This window comes from Salvelinus fontinalis, chromosome 23 (genome assembly GCF_029448725.1).
Source record: "Salvelinus fontinalis isolate EN_2023a chromosome 23, ASM2944872v1, whole genome shotgun sequence".
NCBI lineage: Eukaryota > Metazoa > Chordata > Actinopteri > Salmoniformes > Salmonidae > Salvelinus > Salvelinus fontinalis.
In genome coordinates this window covers 16,508,702-16,528,306 of record NC_074687.1, presented here as the reverse complement: position 1 = coordinate 16,528,306, position 19,605 = coordinate 16,508,702, and the positions used below count along the sequence as shown (strand labels likewise).

Sequence of the window (19,605 nt, the reverse complement as noted above, 5' to 3'; positions counted from 1 at the left end):
AGTTGGCTGTTGTACGCCTTCTGGCTGGCTCCAGTGTTACACAGGAGCCAGCTAGCAGGCGTAGTGCGTGCACGTCTTTTGATTGGATTACCAATATTGAGAGGCAGGTCCTATGGAGATCTAGGAAACTGAATTTGATAAACGAATTAATTCGCGTACTACTAAGCTGTTTTTTCAACCCACAATGGCGGAAGGAGGAGAAGATATCGATTTGGTCGAGGATATAATTATAACGCCATTCTCAAGACTAACTTTTCAAGAAAAGTTAGACATTGTAAGGAGAGGTCGCCCGACGCCACAAAGCCTGTCACAGGCGGGAAAGTGCTTTGTTCGCTCGCCACTTTCAAAGTTTCAACTACGAGCGCTGTCAATGGCTCACAGGCTCCTTGGCTCCGAGAAGCACTGCAAACTGTACTGCTGGGAATGCCTATTATTTGCAAGTGATCGATTTGGTGTTTGGAGCCACACTGGCTTTGCAAACTTGAGTTGTCTAACCAAGGCAGCAACGAGACACCAAAGTACGGCTGGGCACTAACAAGCAATGGTGCTTTTGAAAACTTTTGGGGACACCGGAGTGGATCTACAGCTCAAAGAACAAGCGCGCAGGGCAACGGAGCTGCACAATGAAAAGGTGAAGGGAAATATTGAAAAGACTCATTGATTGTGTCATGTTTTTGGGTAAACACTGTTTACCCAAAAATGTCAATTTGTCAATTTCAAGGTGACGCAACGCCTGGTTATACTGCGTTTCTGTCTAAATGTATAGTTTCTAGAGCCATGGCATCATAATGAGGTGGATTAATTCGGGTGGGACTGTGTAGTACCTCACTGAAGGCCCAGGCCCCAGGCCCACAGCACGCCACTGATATTAAGGTAGGCTGGTTTCACTGTTTGTTTGTGGGTGGTTGTCTTCCGTGTCTGTATGTATGTTCGTACCACACGGGACTGTAGCGTTTTGTTTGTAGTCTGTACCTGTTCGTGCGTTCTTTGTGTTATATGTGAGTTCTCTAGTTCAGGTCTGTCTACGTTCGTTTTGTTATTTTGTAATCGTTCCAAGTGTTTTTTCGTGTTCGTCTTCGTCGTTTAATAAATCATTATGTTTTCAAAAACCCGCTGCATTTTGGTCTGATCCCTACTCCTCCTCTTCAGACGAAGAGGAGGAGAGAAACCGTTACAGAACCACCCACCTAACCAGGACCAAGCAGCGGCAGCAGGAGAGGCTGCACTATTTGGAGAAATGGACATGGGAGGACGACCTAGAAGGCAAGGACCCTGGGCACAGCCAGGAGAATATCGCCGCCCCAAAGAGGAGCTGGAGGCAGCTAAAGCTGAGAGGCGGCGATATGAGGAGGCTGCACGGAAACAAGGCTGGAAGCCCGTGAGTCAAACCCAAAAATCTCTTGGGGGCTCTCGGGGTGTGTAGTTGGGTCAGTCAGGAGACGTGAGCCAACTCCTCCTGCTTACTGTAAGGAGCCGGTGAGGGCGGAATTGGAGGTGAGTGACGCAGAGACAGTGAAGGAGTTAATGGGGAAATTGGAGGAGAGAGTTATGAGGGATGTACTGGTTTGGTGCATGAGGCACGGCATCCATCCGACTGAACGTGTTGGTGAGTTGATGTCACCGGGAACAGCTCTCCATACTCGTCCTGAGGTGCGTGCTAGCCGTCTGGTTAAGACAGTGCCTACACCACGTACCAAGCCCCCTGTGCGTCTCCAGAGTCCTGTGCGTCCTGTTACTGCTCCCCGCGCTAGCCCTGAGATACGTGTCCCCAGCCCAGTACCACCAGTGCTGGCACCACGCACCAAGCCTCCTGTGCGTCTCCAGAGCCCTGTTCCTCCTCCATGCACTCTCCCTGTGGTGCATGTCTCCAGCCCAGTACCTCCAGTTCCGGCACCACGCACAAAGCCTCCTGTGCGTCTCCAGAGCCCTGTACGCACTGTTCCTTCTCCCCGCACTCGCCCTGAGGTGCGTGCCATCAGTCCGGTACCACCAGTTCTTGCATCACGTACCAGGCCTATAGTGCGCTTTGAGAAACCAGTGTGCCCGGTTCCTGCTCCACGCACTAGCCCTGTGGTGTGTGTCTCCAGCACATTACCACCAGTGCCGACACCACGCACCAGGCCTACAGTGCGCCTCAGCCGGCCAGAGTCTGCCGTCTGCCCAGCGGCGCCTGAACTGCCCGTCTGCCCAACGGCGCTTGAACTGCCCGTCTGCCCAACGGCGCTTGAACTGCCCGTCTGCCCAACGGCGCTTGAACTGCCCGTCTGCCCAACGGCGCTTGAACTGCCCGTCTGCCCAACGGCGCTTGAACTGCCCGTCTGCCCAACGGCGCTTGAACTGCCCGTCTGCCCAACGGCGCTTGAACTGCCCGTCTGCCCAACGGCGCTTGAACTGCCCGTCTGCCCAACGGCGCCTGAACTGCCCGTCTGCCCAACGGCGTCTGAACTGCCCGTCTGCCCAACGCCATCTGAACTGTCCGTCTGGCAAGCGCCGCATGAACTGCCTGTCTGTACTGAGCCTGCAAAGCCGCCCGTCTGTACTGAGCCCTCAAAGCCGCCCGTCTGTCATGAGCCTTCAGAGCCGTCCGCCAGACAGGAGCCGCTAGAGCCTTCCGCCAGACAGGAGCCGCTAGAGCCTTCCGCCAGACAGGAGCAGCTAGAGCCTTCCGCCAGACAGGAGCAGCCAGAGCCTTCCGCCAGACAGGAGCAGCCAGAGCCTTCCGCCAGACAGGAGCAGCCAGAGCCTTCCGCCAGACAGGAGCAGCCAGAGCCTTCCGCCAGACAGGAGCAGCCAGAGCCTTCCGCCAGACAGGAGCAGCCAGAGCCTTCCGCCAGACAGGAGCAGCCAGAGCCTTCCGCCAGACAGGAGCCGCCAGAGCCTTCCGCCAGACAGGAGCCGCCAGAGCCGCCAGCCAGCCAGGATCCGCCAGAGCCGCCAGCCAGCCAGGATCCGCCAGAGCCGCCAGCCAGCCAGGATCCGCCAGAGCCGCCAGCCAGCCAGGATCCGCCAGAGCCGCCAGCCAGCCAGGATCCGCCAGAGCCGCCAGCCAGCCAGGATCCGCCAGAACCGCCAGCCAGCCAGGATCCGCCAGAGCCGCCAGCCAGCCAGGATCCGCCAGAGCCGCCAGCCAGCCAGGATCCGCCAGAGCCGCCAGCCAGCCAGGATCCGCCAGAGCCGCCAGCCAGCCAGGATCCGCCAGAGCCGCCAGCCAGCCAGGATCCGCCAGAGCCGCCAGCCAGCCAGGATCCGCCAGAGCCGCCAGCCAGCCAGGATCCGCCAGAGCCGCCAGCCAGCCAGGATCCGCCAGAGCCGCCAGCCAGCCAGGATCCGCCAGAGCCGCCAGCCAGCCAGGATCCGCCAGAGCCGCCAGCCAGCCAGGATCCGCCAGAGCCGCCAGCCAGCCAGGATCCGCCAGAGCCGCCAGCCAGCCATGAGCAGCCAGAGCCGCCAGCCAGCCATGAGCAGCCAGAGCCGCCAGCCAGCCATGAGCAGCCAGAGCCGCCAGCCAGCCATGAGCAGCCAGAGCCGCCAGCCAGCCATGAGCAGCCAGAGCCGCCAGCCAGCCATGAGCAGCCAGAGCCGCCAGCCAGCCATGAGCAGCCAGAGCCGCCAGCCAGCCATGAGCAGCCAGAGCCGCCAGCCAGCCAGGATCCGCCAGAGCCGCCAGCCAGCCAGGATCCGCCAGAGCCGCCAGCCAGCCAGGATCCGCCAGAGCCGCCAGCCAGCCAGGATCCGCCAGAGCCGCCAGCCAGCCAGGATCCGCCAGAGCCGCCAGCCAGCCAGGATCCGCCAGAGCCGCCAGCCAGCCAGGATCCGCCAGAGCCGCCAGCCAGCCAGGATCCGCCAGAGCCGCCAGCCAGCCAGGATCCGCCAGAGCCGCCAGCCAGCCAGGATCCGCCAGAGCCGCCAGCCAGCCAGGATCCGCCAGAGCCGCCAGCCAGCCAGGATCCGCCAGAGCCGCCAGCCAGCCAGGATCCGCCAGAGCCGCCAGCCAGCCAGGATCCGCCAGAGCCGCCAGCCAGTCAGGAGCCGCCAGAGCTGGTCTTCAGTCATGAGCTGCCCTCCAGTCATGAGCTGCCCTCCAGTCATGAGCTGCCCTCCAGTCATGAGCTGCCCTCCAGTCATGAGCTGCCCTCCAGTCCGGAGCTTCCACCCAGTCCGGAGCTGCCACCCAGTCCGGAGCTGCCACCCAGTCCGGAGCTGCCCTCCAGTCCGGAGCTGCCACCCAGTCCGGAGCTACCTCTCTGTCCTGAGCCCCCTCTCTGTCCTGAGCCCCCTCTCTGTCCTGAGCTACCTCTCTGTCCTGAGCTACCTCTCTGTCCTGAGCTACCTCTCTGTCCTGAGCTACCTCTCTGTCCTGAGTTATCTAGGGGGGACCGGTGTTAAGGTTCCTAGACCAGGGTCGGGGGCGAGGATCGCCACTCGGAGGACGCTGAGGGGGACAAAGACAATGGTGGAGTGGTGTCCTCGTCCTGCGCCGGAGCCGCCACCGAGGACAGATGCCCACCCAGACCCTCCCTTTGAGTTTTAGGGGTGCGCCCGGAGTTCGCACCGTGAGGGGGGGGGGGGGGGGGTTCTGTCACGTTCCTGACCTGTTTTCTGTTGTTTTGTATGTGTTTAGTTGTTCAGGGCGTGAGTTGGGGTGGGCATTCTATGTGTTGTGTTTCTATGTTGGGTTTAATGTGTTGCCTGATATGGTTCTCAATTAGAGGCAGGTGTTTGACGTTTCCTCTGATTGAGAACCATATTAAGGTAGGCTGGTTTCACTGTTTTTTTTGTGGGTGGTTGTCTTCCGTGTCTGTATGTATGTTCGTACCACACGGGACTGTAGCGTTTTGTTTGTAGTCTGTACCTGTTCGTGCGTTCTTCGTGTTATATGTGAGTTCTCTAGTTCAGGTCTGTCTACGTTCGTTTTGTTATTTTGTAATCGTTCCAAGTGTTTTTTCGTGTTCGTCTTCGTCGTTTAATAAATCATTATGTTTTCAAAAACCCGCTGCATTTTGGTCTGATCCCTACTCCTCCTCTTCAGACGAAGAGGAGGAGAGAAACCGTTACACTCTCTCTCTTAGACAGTCATTAGCTGAGTGATTATCAAAGAGGAGCAGGTTTAATAGAGTTGATATGAACCCAGAACCCTGCAGTCTGTTACGTCCTACCTGCCCGTCCACTCTCTTGGTCTGTCTCTATGGCGGACTACTGACTCTGGGGCAGCACGGTGGGTCAGAGTGGATGGCTCGGAGGGACAAAACTGTGCTAATGAGGTTTCTATTAGAGAGGAGATTAGTCTCTCCTTAACACACGGTGTGTGTGTGTGTTGTTCTCTATTCCCAGATTCCATGACAGCGAGTGAATAATGGCTCTGTAGTGATCTCAGCCAGTGTCTCAGTGGCAGGTTTTCCCCTGAGCAGGAGAGCCAACGGGCTGAGTAGGGCTCTGGCCTGAGCCCAGCAGAGCCAGGAGAATGGAAGAACAATAGCTATGGAACAGTAGATACTCTCTGTAGATTTGTGTGTTGGTTCTCTGCCTCAGTTTCCTACTGGGGAGAGGGAGAGAGGATAGAGAGAAACTTTAATCAAGCTTTGCCTTTCACTAATCTCCCTTTATTTAAATCTGCTCTCCTCCTTCTCCTTCTCCTTCCCCCATCCATCCCGTTATCCCACAGTTGAATACGAGTTTAATACGCACACACTACTGAGCCGTGTCCTTTGGTGTGATACTGTTATGTTGACTCTCTATGGACACGCACGAAGTTAAACCTTTTCCTAAAATATACTCCACAACTGTTTATTGTGTTGACCATGTGAGAGTAATCTGTTAGTAATTGGAGAAGGCTGAACACACACAGGTACACACACACTTACACACTTACGAAGCTAGGACACTGACCTCTGGAGGCTTGCCAGAGGGGGCTAATATTACACACACACACACACACACACACACACACACACACACACACACACACACACACACACACACACACACACACACAAACATTCTCCCTCTCTCTAACATTACACTAACTACACAGTTGAGAGCCAGTAATTCAGATTAAAAACAAACAAAAAGTGTGTCCGTCTTTGGCTCTGAACTAGCTATTAACACATGGTATGAAGAGGTAGGAAATGGAGAAAGAGATGGCTACAAAGCTAAGCTAAGAAGGAAAATGTTATGAGATGGATAAAGAGGAGTGAGGCAGGGATGGAGGGATAGAGGAGGGGAGGGAGGAAGCGGGATGACAAGGTGAAGACAAGTCTGAGATGGATCAACTGCTGTTCCAGGGAGGATCCCTGGTGTGTGTCTGTGTGTGTGTGTCGGTGGGGGGGATGGAGCGTTTGTCACAGGATATCAGTCAGCCTAGTTCAAGGGAGAGTAGACATATAAAGTTACTGGAGAAACTATCTAAAAAATGGTCTGAAAGAAACACACACACACTCTCCCCCCGTTAGTCGGTCTCAGTGATTCACTGCGTTATTGATCCACTTGCCATCTATTATTCATTACCCCCCCCCCCCTTCACACACACCTGCACCCCTGGTCTCCCACCATAGACACTGGCTGCCTTGGCAACATGGACTAACATTCTGCAAGCTGGGAAAGAAAGGGGAAACACAACACCACTTTACAACATCTATCACTTACTAACTGACACACAGACACACACCACACACACACACAACACTCTGCACTTCATGGAATGTAGGCCTAGATTCCTTTGCCATGAGGTCACCTCTGAAAGTACACACACAAAGTACACACACACACTCAGCTCAGGGAATGCTAATGAGGTCTAAATGCAGGAACAGACAGGGTATGTATGTCTTAATGTACATGTAAATATGTGCAACATAACCCAGCCAGGTAAAATGATGACAACGAGCTCTGGGTGACAGTCAGAATCCCATTGTCCTAACAGCTAGAGGAGAGGGGGAATCATAATAACACTGTAATATCACTATAATAACATCACTATAATAACATTACTATAACATGGCAGTGGTTAGTCGAGGGTGACACTACTTCCAAGATGGGCATGCAGGCAAGCACTCATTAGCTAGCAAGCTCACATCAGATACAATAACACCGCTAGACAAAGTCTTAACCTGATGACTCCATACCCTCTGGACACACATGGTTCCTGTTCCTCCTATTCTGATCAGATTTCTAACACGTGTTAACATATGTTAGGAGTAGAGAGAGTGGAGGGACGAGAGATGACTGTGAATTCACACTCTTCCTAAATAAAAGCAGAACTCCCTCCTCTGTGAGACGGTAGTGTGATGAACAGACAGTATATTTAGCTGCTCTGGTTAATTGAACACTTTGTTACCACTGAGAGCCAGAGCTGAGAAGATCTGCCAATTAACTCAGCCAATAGCATATCTTCTGTTAAGTAGCACCCAATATAATCTCCTCTGTTAGTTAGCAACCAATAACGTCTCTTTGTTAGCTATAGCAACCAATATACTATATTATGTTAGTTAGCAGCCAATAGAATCTCTACTGTTAGCTATAGCAGCCAATACAATTTCTACTGTTAGCTACTGTGTAATAGCAAATTGAATATCTTCTGAGATCTGAACAGGCCTGTAGTTTGTCTCTGGCCAGACATACTGAGTCAGCTGCTGACAAACAACGGGACGAAATAACAGCCTATTCTAAAGCCCATTGTGTTAAATAATTCGATTTGATGTCCCGAAACATCGGTTGGTATGTGTATGTCTGAATGAAGTTCATGTGTTAGGGACAGACTCAGTGTTAGGGACAGACTCAGTGTTAGGGATAGACTCAGTGTTAGGGACAGACTCAGTGTTAGGGACAGACTCAGTGTTAGGGACAGACTCAGTGTTAGGGACAGACTCAGTGTTAGGGCAGCCCTATGTGATCTCCTTCAGAAACAGCAGGGTTGATGGAATGCTGCTCTCGGAACAGGAATATAGTTACAGATTTACTATGCTATTACTGGAGGTCTACACACACACACACACACACACACACACACACACACACACACACGCACTAATTCTCCAGTAGCTGTAGCAGAGAGGTAACGTAACGGCCCAGTGCCCCTCCAAGGACAAAAATGTTTTATTACTGAGAAGAGAAGGAGAGGAAAGAGGAGAGAGGAGAGAGGGAGGAAGAGAGGAAGAGGAGGGAGAGAGGAGAAGAAAACTGCTAGCCAACAGGCTTTAAACAGACAGACACAGGAGCAGATGGGATCTCACTGCTGCATAGGGGGACTAGGCTGCCCTGACGCACACACATACACACACACACCAGGCCGCTCTCTCTCTCTCCCGTGGTGCAGTAATTAGAGGTGTGTGTGCCCAGTGGGGATCAGTAATGGTGGGTTTCTCCTGAAAGCCCAGGAGGACAGGGAGAGGTGTGTGTGTGTGTGTATGCGTGCGTTTCCGGGGGTGGGGGCTGGTGTCACACAGTTTAGCTGTGTAACTGACCGACTGGTTCAGTAGCAGTACTTTAGCTTTGTAGCTGACCGACTGGTTCAGTAGCAGTACTTTAGCTTTGTAGCTGACCGACTGGTTCAGTACTTTAGCTTTGTAGCTGACCGACTGGTTCAGTAGCAGTACTTTAGCTTTGTAGCTGACGGACTGGTTCAGTAGCAGTACTTTAGCTTTGTAGCTGAACGACTGGTTCAGTAGCAGTACTTTAGTTGTGTAGCTGACTGACTGGTTCAGTAGCAGTAATTTAGCTTTGTAGCTGACTGACTGGTTCAGTAGCAGTATTTTAGCTTTGTAGCTGACCGACTGGTTCAGTAGCAGTACTTTAGTGTGTGTGTGTGTGCGTGCGTTTCCGGGGGTGGGGGCTGGTGTCACACAGTTTAGCTGTGTAGCTGACCGACTGGTTCAGTAGCAGTACTTTAGTGTGTGTATGCGTGCGTTTCCGGGGGTGGGGGCTGGTGTCACACAGTTTAGCTGTATAGCTGACCGACTGGTTCAGTAGCAGTACTTTAGCTTTGTATCTGACCGACTGGTTCAGTAGCAGTACTTTAGTGTGTGTGTGCGTGCGTTTCCGGGGGTGGGGGCTGGTGTCACACAGTTTAGCTGTGTAGCTGACCGACTGGTTCAGTAGCAGTACTTTAGCTTTGTAGCTGACTGACTGGTTCAGTAGCAGTACTTTAGCTTTGTAGCTGACTGACTGGTTCAGTAGCAGTACTTTAGTTGTGTAGCTGACTGACTGGTTCAGTAGCAGTACTTTAGTTGTGTAGCTGACTGACTGGTTCAGTAGCAGTACTTTAGTTGTGTAGCTGACTGACTGGTTCAGTAGCAGTACTTTAGTTGTGTAGCTGACTGACTGGTTCAGTAGCAGTACTTTAGTTGTGTAGCTGACTGACTGGTTCAGTAGCAGTACTTTAGTTGTGTAGCTGACTGACTGGTTCAGTAGCAGTACTTTAGTTGTGTAGCTGACTGACTGGTTCAGTAGCAGTACTTTAGTTGTGTAGCTGACTGACTGGTTCAGTAGCAGTACTTTAGTTGTGTAGCTGACTGACTGGTTCAGTAGCAGTACTTTAGTTGTGTAGGTACTCAATAAAGAATTAATGAAAATGAATAGACTGAACTCTGGTTTTACTATACCATTACACACACACACACACACACACACACACACACACACACACACACACACACACACACACACACACACACACACACACACTGGCAGCAAGTAAGAAGTGTGTGCATGTTATCGTTATTCTACGACCTAACCCTTACCAGCTACAGTTAAAGGACATTTTAGTCAAATTTTAAGCACGAGTGTGTGAATGAGGCCGTAACAACATTCTGCTTAGAGGCAGGAATGTCCCAACACTGTGTATTAGTGTGTGTGTGTGTGTGTGTGTGTGTTAGAGCAGAGCTAATGTAATGATATAATGCAGGAGAATGTGTTGCACATTAGAGCTTCATGATGTGTGTGTAATGAGCCGCAGAATGGAAGAGTACTACCCTCCCTCTCTTCTCATCTGTCATTGCCTTTCTCTTTCTCTCTACCTCTCTCCCCCCCGTCTCCCCCCTCTCTCTCCCTCTCTCCCTTTCTTCTGTCATCTGACTTTCTGTGTGGTGTTCATGTCAGTGGCAGGACAGAGGGGGAGAGGGAGATGGCGAGAGAGCACACATATACACAGTACATAGAGATATAGGTACATTTCCTGGCCTTGCATCAGCTCTGTGTGTTGTGTTCTGGGCCTGGAGTGTCAGGCTGCTGTCAGATCAGTTAGAGCCTCAGGCTGTCTGTCTGTCTGTCTGTCTGTCTGTCTGTCTGTCTGTCTGTTTGCTCTCAGGGCAGGGCTGGAGATACACGCTGACATGTCTTACATCGAGTTGACATCACATGACCACTGGAGATGAACAGCATGCCATGAACATACAGCAGGGTGACTTCCTGCTTACTTACATCAACAACAACAGAACCTAAATCTGCCAAGAGACTGACAGTATTGGTTCTTCCCAGTGTGGACAGGCCGATTTGGAATTATGTTGTTGACATAGGCACTGAGAACAGGGTCTAACTTCCTTAAGCGTTTCTTGATCTAACCTGTCTCTCTCTCTCCTCTCCCGGCCCTGCCCTGTCCTGTGGGACGGTCTAACGTATCTCTCCTCTCTCCTCCAGAGTGTTCCGGCCCTGCCCTGTGGGAAGGTCTAACGTCTCTCTCCTCTCTCCTCCAGATTGTTCTGGCCCTGCCCTGTGGGAAGGTCTAACGTATCTCTCCTCTCTCCTCCAGAGTGTACCGGCCCTGCCCTGTGGGAAGGTCTAACGTCTCTCTCCTCTCTCCTCCAGAGTGTCCCGGCCCTGCGGGAAGGTCTAACGTATCTCTCCTCTCTCCTCCAGAGTGTTCCGGCCCTGCCCTGTGGGAAGGTCTAACGTCTCTCTCCTCTCTCCTCCAGATTGTTCTGGCCCTGCCCTGTGGGAAGGTCTAACGTCTCTCTCCTCTCTCCTCCAGTGTCCCGGTCCTGCCTTGTGGGACGGTCTAACGTATCTCTCCTCTCTCCTCCAGAGTGTCCCGGCCCTGCCCTGTGGGTAGGTCTAACGTCTCTCTCCTCTCTCCTCCAGAGTGTCCCCGGCCCTGCCCTGTGGGAAGGTCTAACGTATCTCTTCTCTCTCCTCCAGAGTGTCCCGGCCCTGCCCTGTGGGAAGGTCTAACGTCTCTCTCCTCTCTCCTCCAGAGTGTCCCGGCCCTGCCCTGTGGGTAGGTCTAACGTCTCTCTCCTCTCTCCTCCAGAGTGTCCCGGCCCTGCCCTGTGGGAAGGTCTAACGTATCTCTCCTCTCCTCCAGAGTGTCCCGGCCCTGCCCTGTGGGAAGGTCTAACGTATCTCTCCTCTCTCCTCCAGAGTGTCCCGGCCCTGCCCTGTGGGAAGGTCTAACGTATCTCTCTTCTCTCCTCCAGAGTGTCCCGGCCCTGCCCTGTGGGAAGTTCTAACGTCTCTCTCCTTTCTCCTCCAGAGTGTCCCGGCCCTGCCCTGTGGGAAGGTCTAACGTCTCTCTCCTCTCTCCTCCAGAGTGTCCCGTCCCTGCCCTGTGGGAAGGTCTAACGTATCTCTTCTCTCTCCTCCAGAGTGTCCCGGCCCTGCCCTGTGGGAAGGTCTAACGTATCTCTCCTTTCTCCTCCAGAGTGTCCCGGCCCTGCCCTGTGGGAAGGTCTAACGTATCTCTCCTCTCTCCTCCAGAGTGTTCCGGCCCTGCCCTGTGGGAAGGTCTAACGTATCTCTCCTCTCTCCTCCAGAGTGTTCCGGCCCTGCCCTGTGGGAAGGTCTAACGTATCTCTCCTCTCTCCTCCAGAGTGTTCCGGCCCTGCCCTGTGGGAAGGCTCTCTACTCCTACGAGGGGAAGGAACCCGGAGACCTGCAGTTCGCTAAAGGTGACATCATCATCCTGCGACGTAAAGTCGACGACAACTGGTACCACGGGGAGCTGAACGGTTGTCACGGTTTCCTTCCAGCTAGTTACATCGTGTTGTTACGGCCGCTGAGCCAAACTCCACCAACAGGAAAGGCCCTGTATGACTTTGAGGTCAAAGACAAAGACCAGGACAAAGACTGCCTGGCATTCTCGAAGGTACACACACACACATGCATGCACACACACACGCTAAGTCGCTGTAATCCACTGTGTGTGCATCTACGATACCCCACTGAATGGTTTGTGTTTATCTACTCACTCTACCTTCTCCTCTGTCTGTCTTTCTACCTCTATCTGAATATAGTTATTCTCCTCGTGTGTGGGAGAGAGGGAGGAAGAGAGAGGAAGAGAGAGAGCAGAGACCCTCTCGCTTTCTCTCTCTCCCCTCTTTCCCCAGCACAGTGTTTGTGATAAACAGTGATTTGTATTCCCTCCGCTCCTCTCCTCTTTAAAGCTCATAATTTGTTCATGCTGTTACACACACTCATCTAGCTAAGGACACTGGAGAATGCAGCATCTCTTGTTCTCTCTATCATTCTGCGTGTGTGTGTGTGTGTGTGTGTGTGTGTGTGTGTGTGTGTGTGTGTGTGTGTGTGTGTGTGTGTGCTCCTCAGCAGCACCTGGTCTGGGTTCACACACTCTCTCAGGATGGATCTGGGGAAAGTGGGCCAAGTCAAAGGACAGAGAGACACAGACACACGGTTCTTTTCACACACACAGACACACACAGAATCACAGCTGCAGTTCCCTAGCTAAATGTCTGAATGGAAGGATGGGCTGAAATTCATTAGAAATGAGAGAGAGAGAGAGGGAGAGATTAATAGAATTCCTGTTGTCCTTAAAAAACTTTCTGTCTGTTTAATAGGATGAGGTTCTGACAGTGATCAGACGAGTGGATGACAACTGGGCAGAGGGCATGCTGGGAGATAAGATCGGGATCTTCCCCATCCTCTACGTAGAGGTAACAACACACACACACACACACACACACACACACACACACACACACACACACACACACACACACACACACACACACACACACACACACACACACACACAGGGGGTCTTATTAGATAGAGATACATCAATAATTAAGGGTCTTCCATCACTTTGACACGGCATGGAGTGTGTGTGTGTGTGTGTGTGGTTATCTCTGCACGAGGTGGTTTGGGGGGGCATAATTAGGGTGTCCCAGCTGGAGTGGAGCATTGAGGGAAAGGAGGAGGGAGCGCTCTCTTCTCCTCTGCTGTGCTATCCTCCTGTCTCCTCTTCTCTGGTGGTGTGGCTCTGCGCCATTAACCCTTCACACCCCTTTAATCACACTGCAGTTTGACTTAGGAGTGGGTGTGGGTGGAGAAGACACACTGCAGTTTGACTTAGGTGTGGGTGGAGAAGACACACTTGCCACAGTGTGTGTGTGTGTCTCGCTTACCCTTTTCGCAGTGCAGATATCAGCTCATCAGCTGTAGTGTCAGACTCACCTAGAGTCCTTACTGCACCTCACACACACACGCACGCACGCACGCACACGCATACACACACACACAGTGAGCATAGCACTACTCAAATGAAATATGACCGCAGAAAGCAAAAAAGCACAGGGTGGAGGATGGGTCTGCCTCAGGGAAGAACGAACACAGACACACACACACATGTAAAGACAGTGATAAGGGACACATTCAGGTGTTTTGTGTATACTGTGGGAAAGTATGCATGAAATGGCGAGAGGCAAAACATCATATTTGGATGAAGTTATTCACTGTCTGTCTGTGTGTAGCTGACCTTCAGAAAGAGAGTGTGTGTGTCTATTGGTCCCCTGAGTGTGATGCCGTCAGTGCAGGATCAATCTATCAGGCTCATTTCCATATGGTCTGGCTCTGATTAGCATATCTATTAATATGGAAAACTGACATGTCACACACTGAGACAGATTCACTCCTACAGTCTATACACACACGCACGCACGCGCACACACACACACACACACACACACACACACACACACACACACACACACACACACACACACACACACACACACACACACACACACACACACACACACACACACACACACACACACACACACACACACACACACACACACACACACACACACACACACACACACACACACACACACACACACACAGGGAAACAGCGCAGGTGATATTGATGTAAATGAATGTAGCAGTGGCCTCCCCTGAGTTCAACATGGTGAAAAATATGATGGCGCCGGAGGGGAGGGCTGCCGTCTTATCGGCTCTTCGAACTTCTTCAGGATTGGTGGGTCCCCTGCGGGACGGTTGAGCTAGCGTAGGCTAATGCGATTAGCATGAGGTTGTAAGTAACAAGAACATTTCCCAGGACATATCTGATATTGGCAGAAAGCTTAAATTCTTGTTAATCTAACTGCACTCTACAATTTACAGTAGCTATTACAATGAAAGAATACCATGCTATTGTTTGAGGAGAGTGCACAGTTTTGAACATGAAAAGTTATTAATAAACAAATTAGGCACATTTGGGCAGTCTTGATAAAAAATGTTGAACAGAAATGCAATGGTTCATTGGATCAGTCTAAAACTTTGCACATACACTGCTGCCATCTAGTGGCCAATATCTAACTTGCACCTGGGCTGGAATAATACATTATGGCCTTTCTCTTGCATTTCAAAGATGATGGTACAACAACAACCAAAAAAACGGTAGTTTTTTTCTTTGTATTATCTTTTACCAGATCTAATGTGTTATATTCTCCTACATTCCTTTCACATTTCCACAAACCTCAGTGTTTCCTTTCAAATGGCACCAAGAAAATGCATATCCTTCCTTCAGGGCCTGAGCTACAGGCAGTTAGATTTGGGTGTGTCATTTTATGCGAAAACTGAAAAAAAAGGGTCCGATCCTTAAGAGGTTTTAACCAACCATGCTATTTTGTTTGTTTTTTCGCGTTGTTCGTAACTTGATTTGTAGATAATGTTGCTGCTACCGTCTCTTATGACCGAAAAGAGCTTCTGGACATCAGAACTGCGATTGCTCACCTCAAACTGGATGAAGAATTCTACTTCAATGAGTCGGACGGGAGGGATATACTACTACAGACACCCAACCAGGCCCAGATCCCTGTGATTCACTGGAGAAGGAAACTGAGATTTCGTGGGAAAAGATAAGGGTGCCTTGCGAGGATCAGACGATGAGTGGCTAATCTGCCCTTGACTTCCGCCCTGCTAGCTAATGTTCAATTGCTGGAAAATAAATGGGATGTGCTGAAAGTACCACAACAGCTGATGCACAATATCTAAGGAAGTCTCAATGTTTTGCTCGTCTGAGATAGTGTGGTCTACAGCTTATCATGAGATACTCTATCTACCTAGAGAGTTGTCATCTGTAATTTTTGAAGCTGTCTACATACCACCACAGACCGATGCTGGCACCAAAACTGCACTCAATGAGCTGTATATCGCCATAAGCAAACAGGAAAACGCTCATCCAGAGACCACCTTTACTCCACACACAGAGACGCGGACAAAGTTCTCCCTCGCCCTCCATTTGGCAAATTTGACCATAATTCTATCCTCCTGATTCCTGCTTACAAGCAAAAATTAAAGCAGGAAGCACCAGTGATGCTAAACTACAGGACTGCTTTGCTAGCACAGACTGGAATATGTTCCGTGATTCTTCCGATGGTATTGAGGAGTACACCCCATCAGTCACTGGCTTTATCAATAAGTGCATCGAGGACGTCATCCCCACAGTGACTGTACGTACATACCCCAACCAGAAGCCATGGATTACTGGCAACATTCGCACTGAGCTAAAGGGTAGAGCTGCCGCTTTCAAGGAGTGGGACTCTAACCCGGAAGCTTATAAGAAATCCCGCTATGCCCTCCGACGAACTATCAAACAGACAAAGTGTCAATACAGGACTAAGATCGAATTGTACTACACCGACTCCGACGCTCGTTGGATGTGGCAGGGCTTGCAAACTATTACAGACTACAAAGGGAAGCACAGCCGAGAGCTACCCAGTGACACGAGCCTACCAGACGAGCTAAATAACTTCTATACTCGCTTTGAGGCAAATAAAACTGAAACATGCATAAGAGCATCAGCTGTTCCGAACGACTATGTGATCACGCTCTCCGCAGCAGATGTAAGACCTTCAAACAGGTAAACATTCAGGCCACAGGGCCAGACGGATTACCAGAACGTGTACTCTGAGCATGCGCTGACCAAATAGCAAGTGTCTTCACTGACATTTTCAACCTCTCCCTGTCTGAGTCTGTAATACCAACATGTTTCAAGCAGACCACCATAGTCCCTGTAACCAAGAACACTAAGGTAACCTGCCTAAATGACTACCGACCCGTAGCACTCACGTCTGCAACCATGAAATGCTTTGAAAGGCTGGTCATGGCTCACGTCAACACCATTATCCCAGAAACCTTAGACCCACTCCAATTTGCATACTGCACCAACAGATCCACAGATGATGCAATCTCTATTGCACTCCACACTGCCCTTTCACACCTGGACAAAAGGAACACCTATGTGAGAATGCTCTTCATTGACGCTATTCAGCGTTCAACACCATAGTGCCCTCAAAGCTCATCACTAAGCTAAGGACCCTGGGACTAACCATCTCCCTCTGCAACTGGATCCTGGACTTCCTGATTGGCCGCCCCCAGGTGGTAAGGGTAGGTAACAACACATCCGCCACGCTGATCCTGAACACGGGGTCCCCTCAGGGGTTCGTGTTCAGTCCCCTCCTGTACTCCCTGTTCACTCATGACTGCACGGCCAGGCACGACTCCAACACCATCATTAAGTTTGCTGATGACACAACAATGGTAGGCCTGATCACCGACAACGATGAGACAGCCTATAGGGAGGAGGTCAGAGACCTGACCGTGTGATGCAAGGACAACAACCTCTCCCTCAACGTGATCAAGACGAAGGAGTTGATTTGTGTACTACAGGAAAAGGAGGACCGAGCACGCCCCCATTCATCGACGGGGCTGTAGTGGAGCAGGTTGAGAGCTTCAAGTTCCTTGGCGTCCACACCACCAACAAAGTAACATGGTCCAAGCACACCAAGACAGTCGTGAAGAGGGCACAACATGACCTATTCCCCCTCAGTAGACTGAAAAGATTTGGCATTGGTCCTCAGATCCTCAAAAGATTTTACAGCTGCACCATCGAGAGCATCCTGACGGGTTGCATCACTGCCTGGTATGGCAACTGCTCGGCCTCCGACCGCAAGTCACCACAGAGCGTAATGCGTACGGCCCAGTACATCACCTGTGTCAAGCTTCCCGCCATCCAGGACCTCTATACCAGGCGGTGTCTGAGGAAGGTCCTAAAAATGGTCAAAGACTCCAACCACCCTAGTTATAGACTGTTCTCCCTGCTACTGCATGGCAAGCGGTACCGGAGCACCAAGTCTAGGTCCAAGAGGCTCCAAAATATCTTCTACACCCAAGCCATAAGACTCCTGAACAGCTAATCAAATGACTACCCAGACTTTTTGCATTGCCCCCCCCCCCCCCCCCCCCCCGTTACCTCAATTACCTAGACACCGGTGCCCCGCACAGTGACACATTGACTCTGTACCAGTACCCCCTCTATATAGCCCCGCTATTGTTATCTACTGCTGCTCTTTAATTATTTGTCATTCTTATCTCTTTCTTTTTTTTAGGTATATTCTTAAAACTGCATTGTTGGTTAAGGGCTTGTGAGTAAGCATTTACTGTAAGGTCTACACCTGTTCAGCGCATGTGACAAATACAATTTAATTTGATAATGGTATGATGTCACATTGACATTGAACTTTGTGGTGTGTGTATATTTGTGGGTGTATGTGTGTGTGTTTTTGGTTTTACTATCCTTGTGGGGACCAGAAGTCCTCATAAGGATAGTAAAACAAGGAACATTTGGACAGGAGGGGACATTTTACCGGTCCCCACAAGGAAAAAGGCTATTTTAGGGTTAGGTTTAGGGTTACAATTAGGTTTAGGGTTACAATTAGGTTTAGGAGTTAGGGTTAGGTTTAGGGTCAGGGCTTTGGGGTTAAGGTTAGAGTTAGGTGTCAGGAAAATTGGATTGAATGGGATTAAGTTGTTTGATCCCCACAAGGATAGTAAAACAAACATGTCTTTGTGTGTGTGTGTGTGTGTGTGTGTGTGTGTGTGTGTGTGTGTGTGTGTGTGTGTGTGTGTGTGTGTGTGTGTGTGTGTGTGTGTGTGTGTGTGTGTGTGTGTGTGTGTGTGTGTGTGTGTGTGTGTGTGTGTGTGAGTGTGAACTGAGAGGACCTGTGACTGTGAGACTGAGCATCTGTCTGTGAGGTAGAGTGAGTAGTATTGTTGCTGGGCAGATTCAGTGTGTATATTATCTGACTAGCAGGAACAGAATACAAGATCTACTATCATCCTCTCAGATATGAGCTGCATTACAAACGTTGTTCTCTCCTCCTCCTCTTTCACTGAGTACATAGATACTCCTAAGGGTGCGGCGTGTGGTTGTGTGTGTGTGTGTGTGTCTTTGTGTGTGTGTGTCTTTGTGTGTGTGTGATCCTTTGCGGCTGGTTTGAAGTTCTGCCAACAAGAGCAGGCGGGCTCTGAGAGCCAGGAGATCTGAGATCCTCTTCTCCTCTCTCCTCTCCTCCTCTCTTCTCCTCTCCTCCTCTCTCCTCCCTTCTCCTCTCCTCTCTTCTCCTCTCCTCCTCTCCTCCTCTCTCTCTTCTCTTCTCCTCTTCACTCCTCTCCTCCTCTCCTCTCTTCTCCTCCTCTCTCCTCCTCTCCTCCTCTCTCCTCTCTTCTCCTCTCCTCCTCACTCTAGCTAAATGAAACAGCCAAACAGTTGATGGAGATTGACAAGCCGACACCCAATCCCGTCCCTGGCCCTAGCTCTGACCCACCCCCCGGCCTCCCATTGGGTCCCTGCTCCTCTGGTCCCTCCCCTAAGCCATCCTCTCCAGGAAGCAGCAATGGCGCCCTCCAGAGGCGAGGGGAGGAGAGGAGAGGAGGAGAGGAGAGGAGAGGAGGAGAGGGGAAGAAGAATGCTAAGAAGCGCCACTCCTTCACAGCTCTGAGTGTGACGCAGCGGACAGCACAGCTCAACAACAGACACAGTATGGAGATCTCCCACCCTGTCCTCATCAGCTCCTCTGACCCCAGGGCTGCTGCACGGATACAGGACTCTCCCCCTGGTCCCTCTCCCTCCTCAGTAGGAGTTCTGGTTCCTCCCAGAGTGGCTTCAGTCACCTCAGAACTGCTGGCTCAAGCCAAGGTCCAACTACCACTCAACATGTAAGTACACACTCAAGAAACGTACAGTTTACTCATCACACAGGCATGGTTCACTAACTGGTAAATCTATAGACAATGTTTGCTGTTTTCTCTGAGCTGCTGTCCTATCTAAATGGTGATACGGAAACTGAGATGAATATAGAGATGCTGTCGTACCTAATTACATATTTCCCTGGGCGCAGGCAACACACATACACACACACACACACACACACACACACACACACACACACACACACACACACACACACACACACACACACACACACACACACACACACACACACACACACACACACACACACACACACACAGTATCCAGAGCAGGTTGTCCCGCTGATGAGGTCAGACACTTCCATCTCCGACCTGGCAACCAGC

The 19,605-nt window shown here is 51.0% G+C and overlaps 1 protein-coding gene across 2 annotated transcripts in view; it reads left to right on the top strand.

Annotated features, from left to right (window-relative positions):
* Positions 1-19,605, top strand: part of LOC129820928 (E3 ubiquitin-protein ligase SH3RF3-like) — a 96,751-nt gene that overhangs the window by 57,245 nt on the left and 19,901 nt on the right. For both annotated transcript variants that reach the window (XM_055878054.1, XM_055878053.1), the window contains exons 2-4: positions 11,795-12,070; positions 12,780-12,875; positions 18,758-19,227. In XM_055878054.1, the coding sequence (XP_055734029.1) occupies positions 11,795-12,070; positions 12,780-12,875; positions 18,758-19,227 (842 nt within the window). The remainder of the gene's footprint in view (positions 1-11,794; positions 12,071-12,779; positions 12,876-18,757; positions 19,228-19,605) is intronic.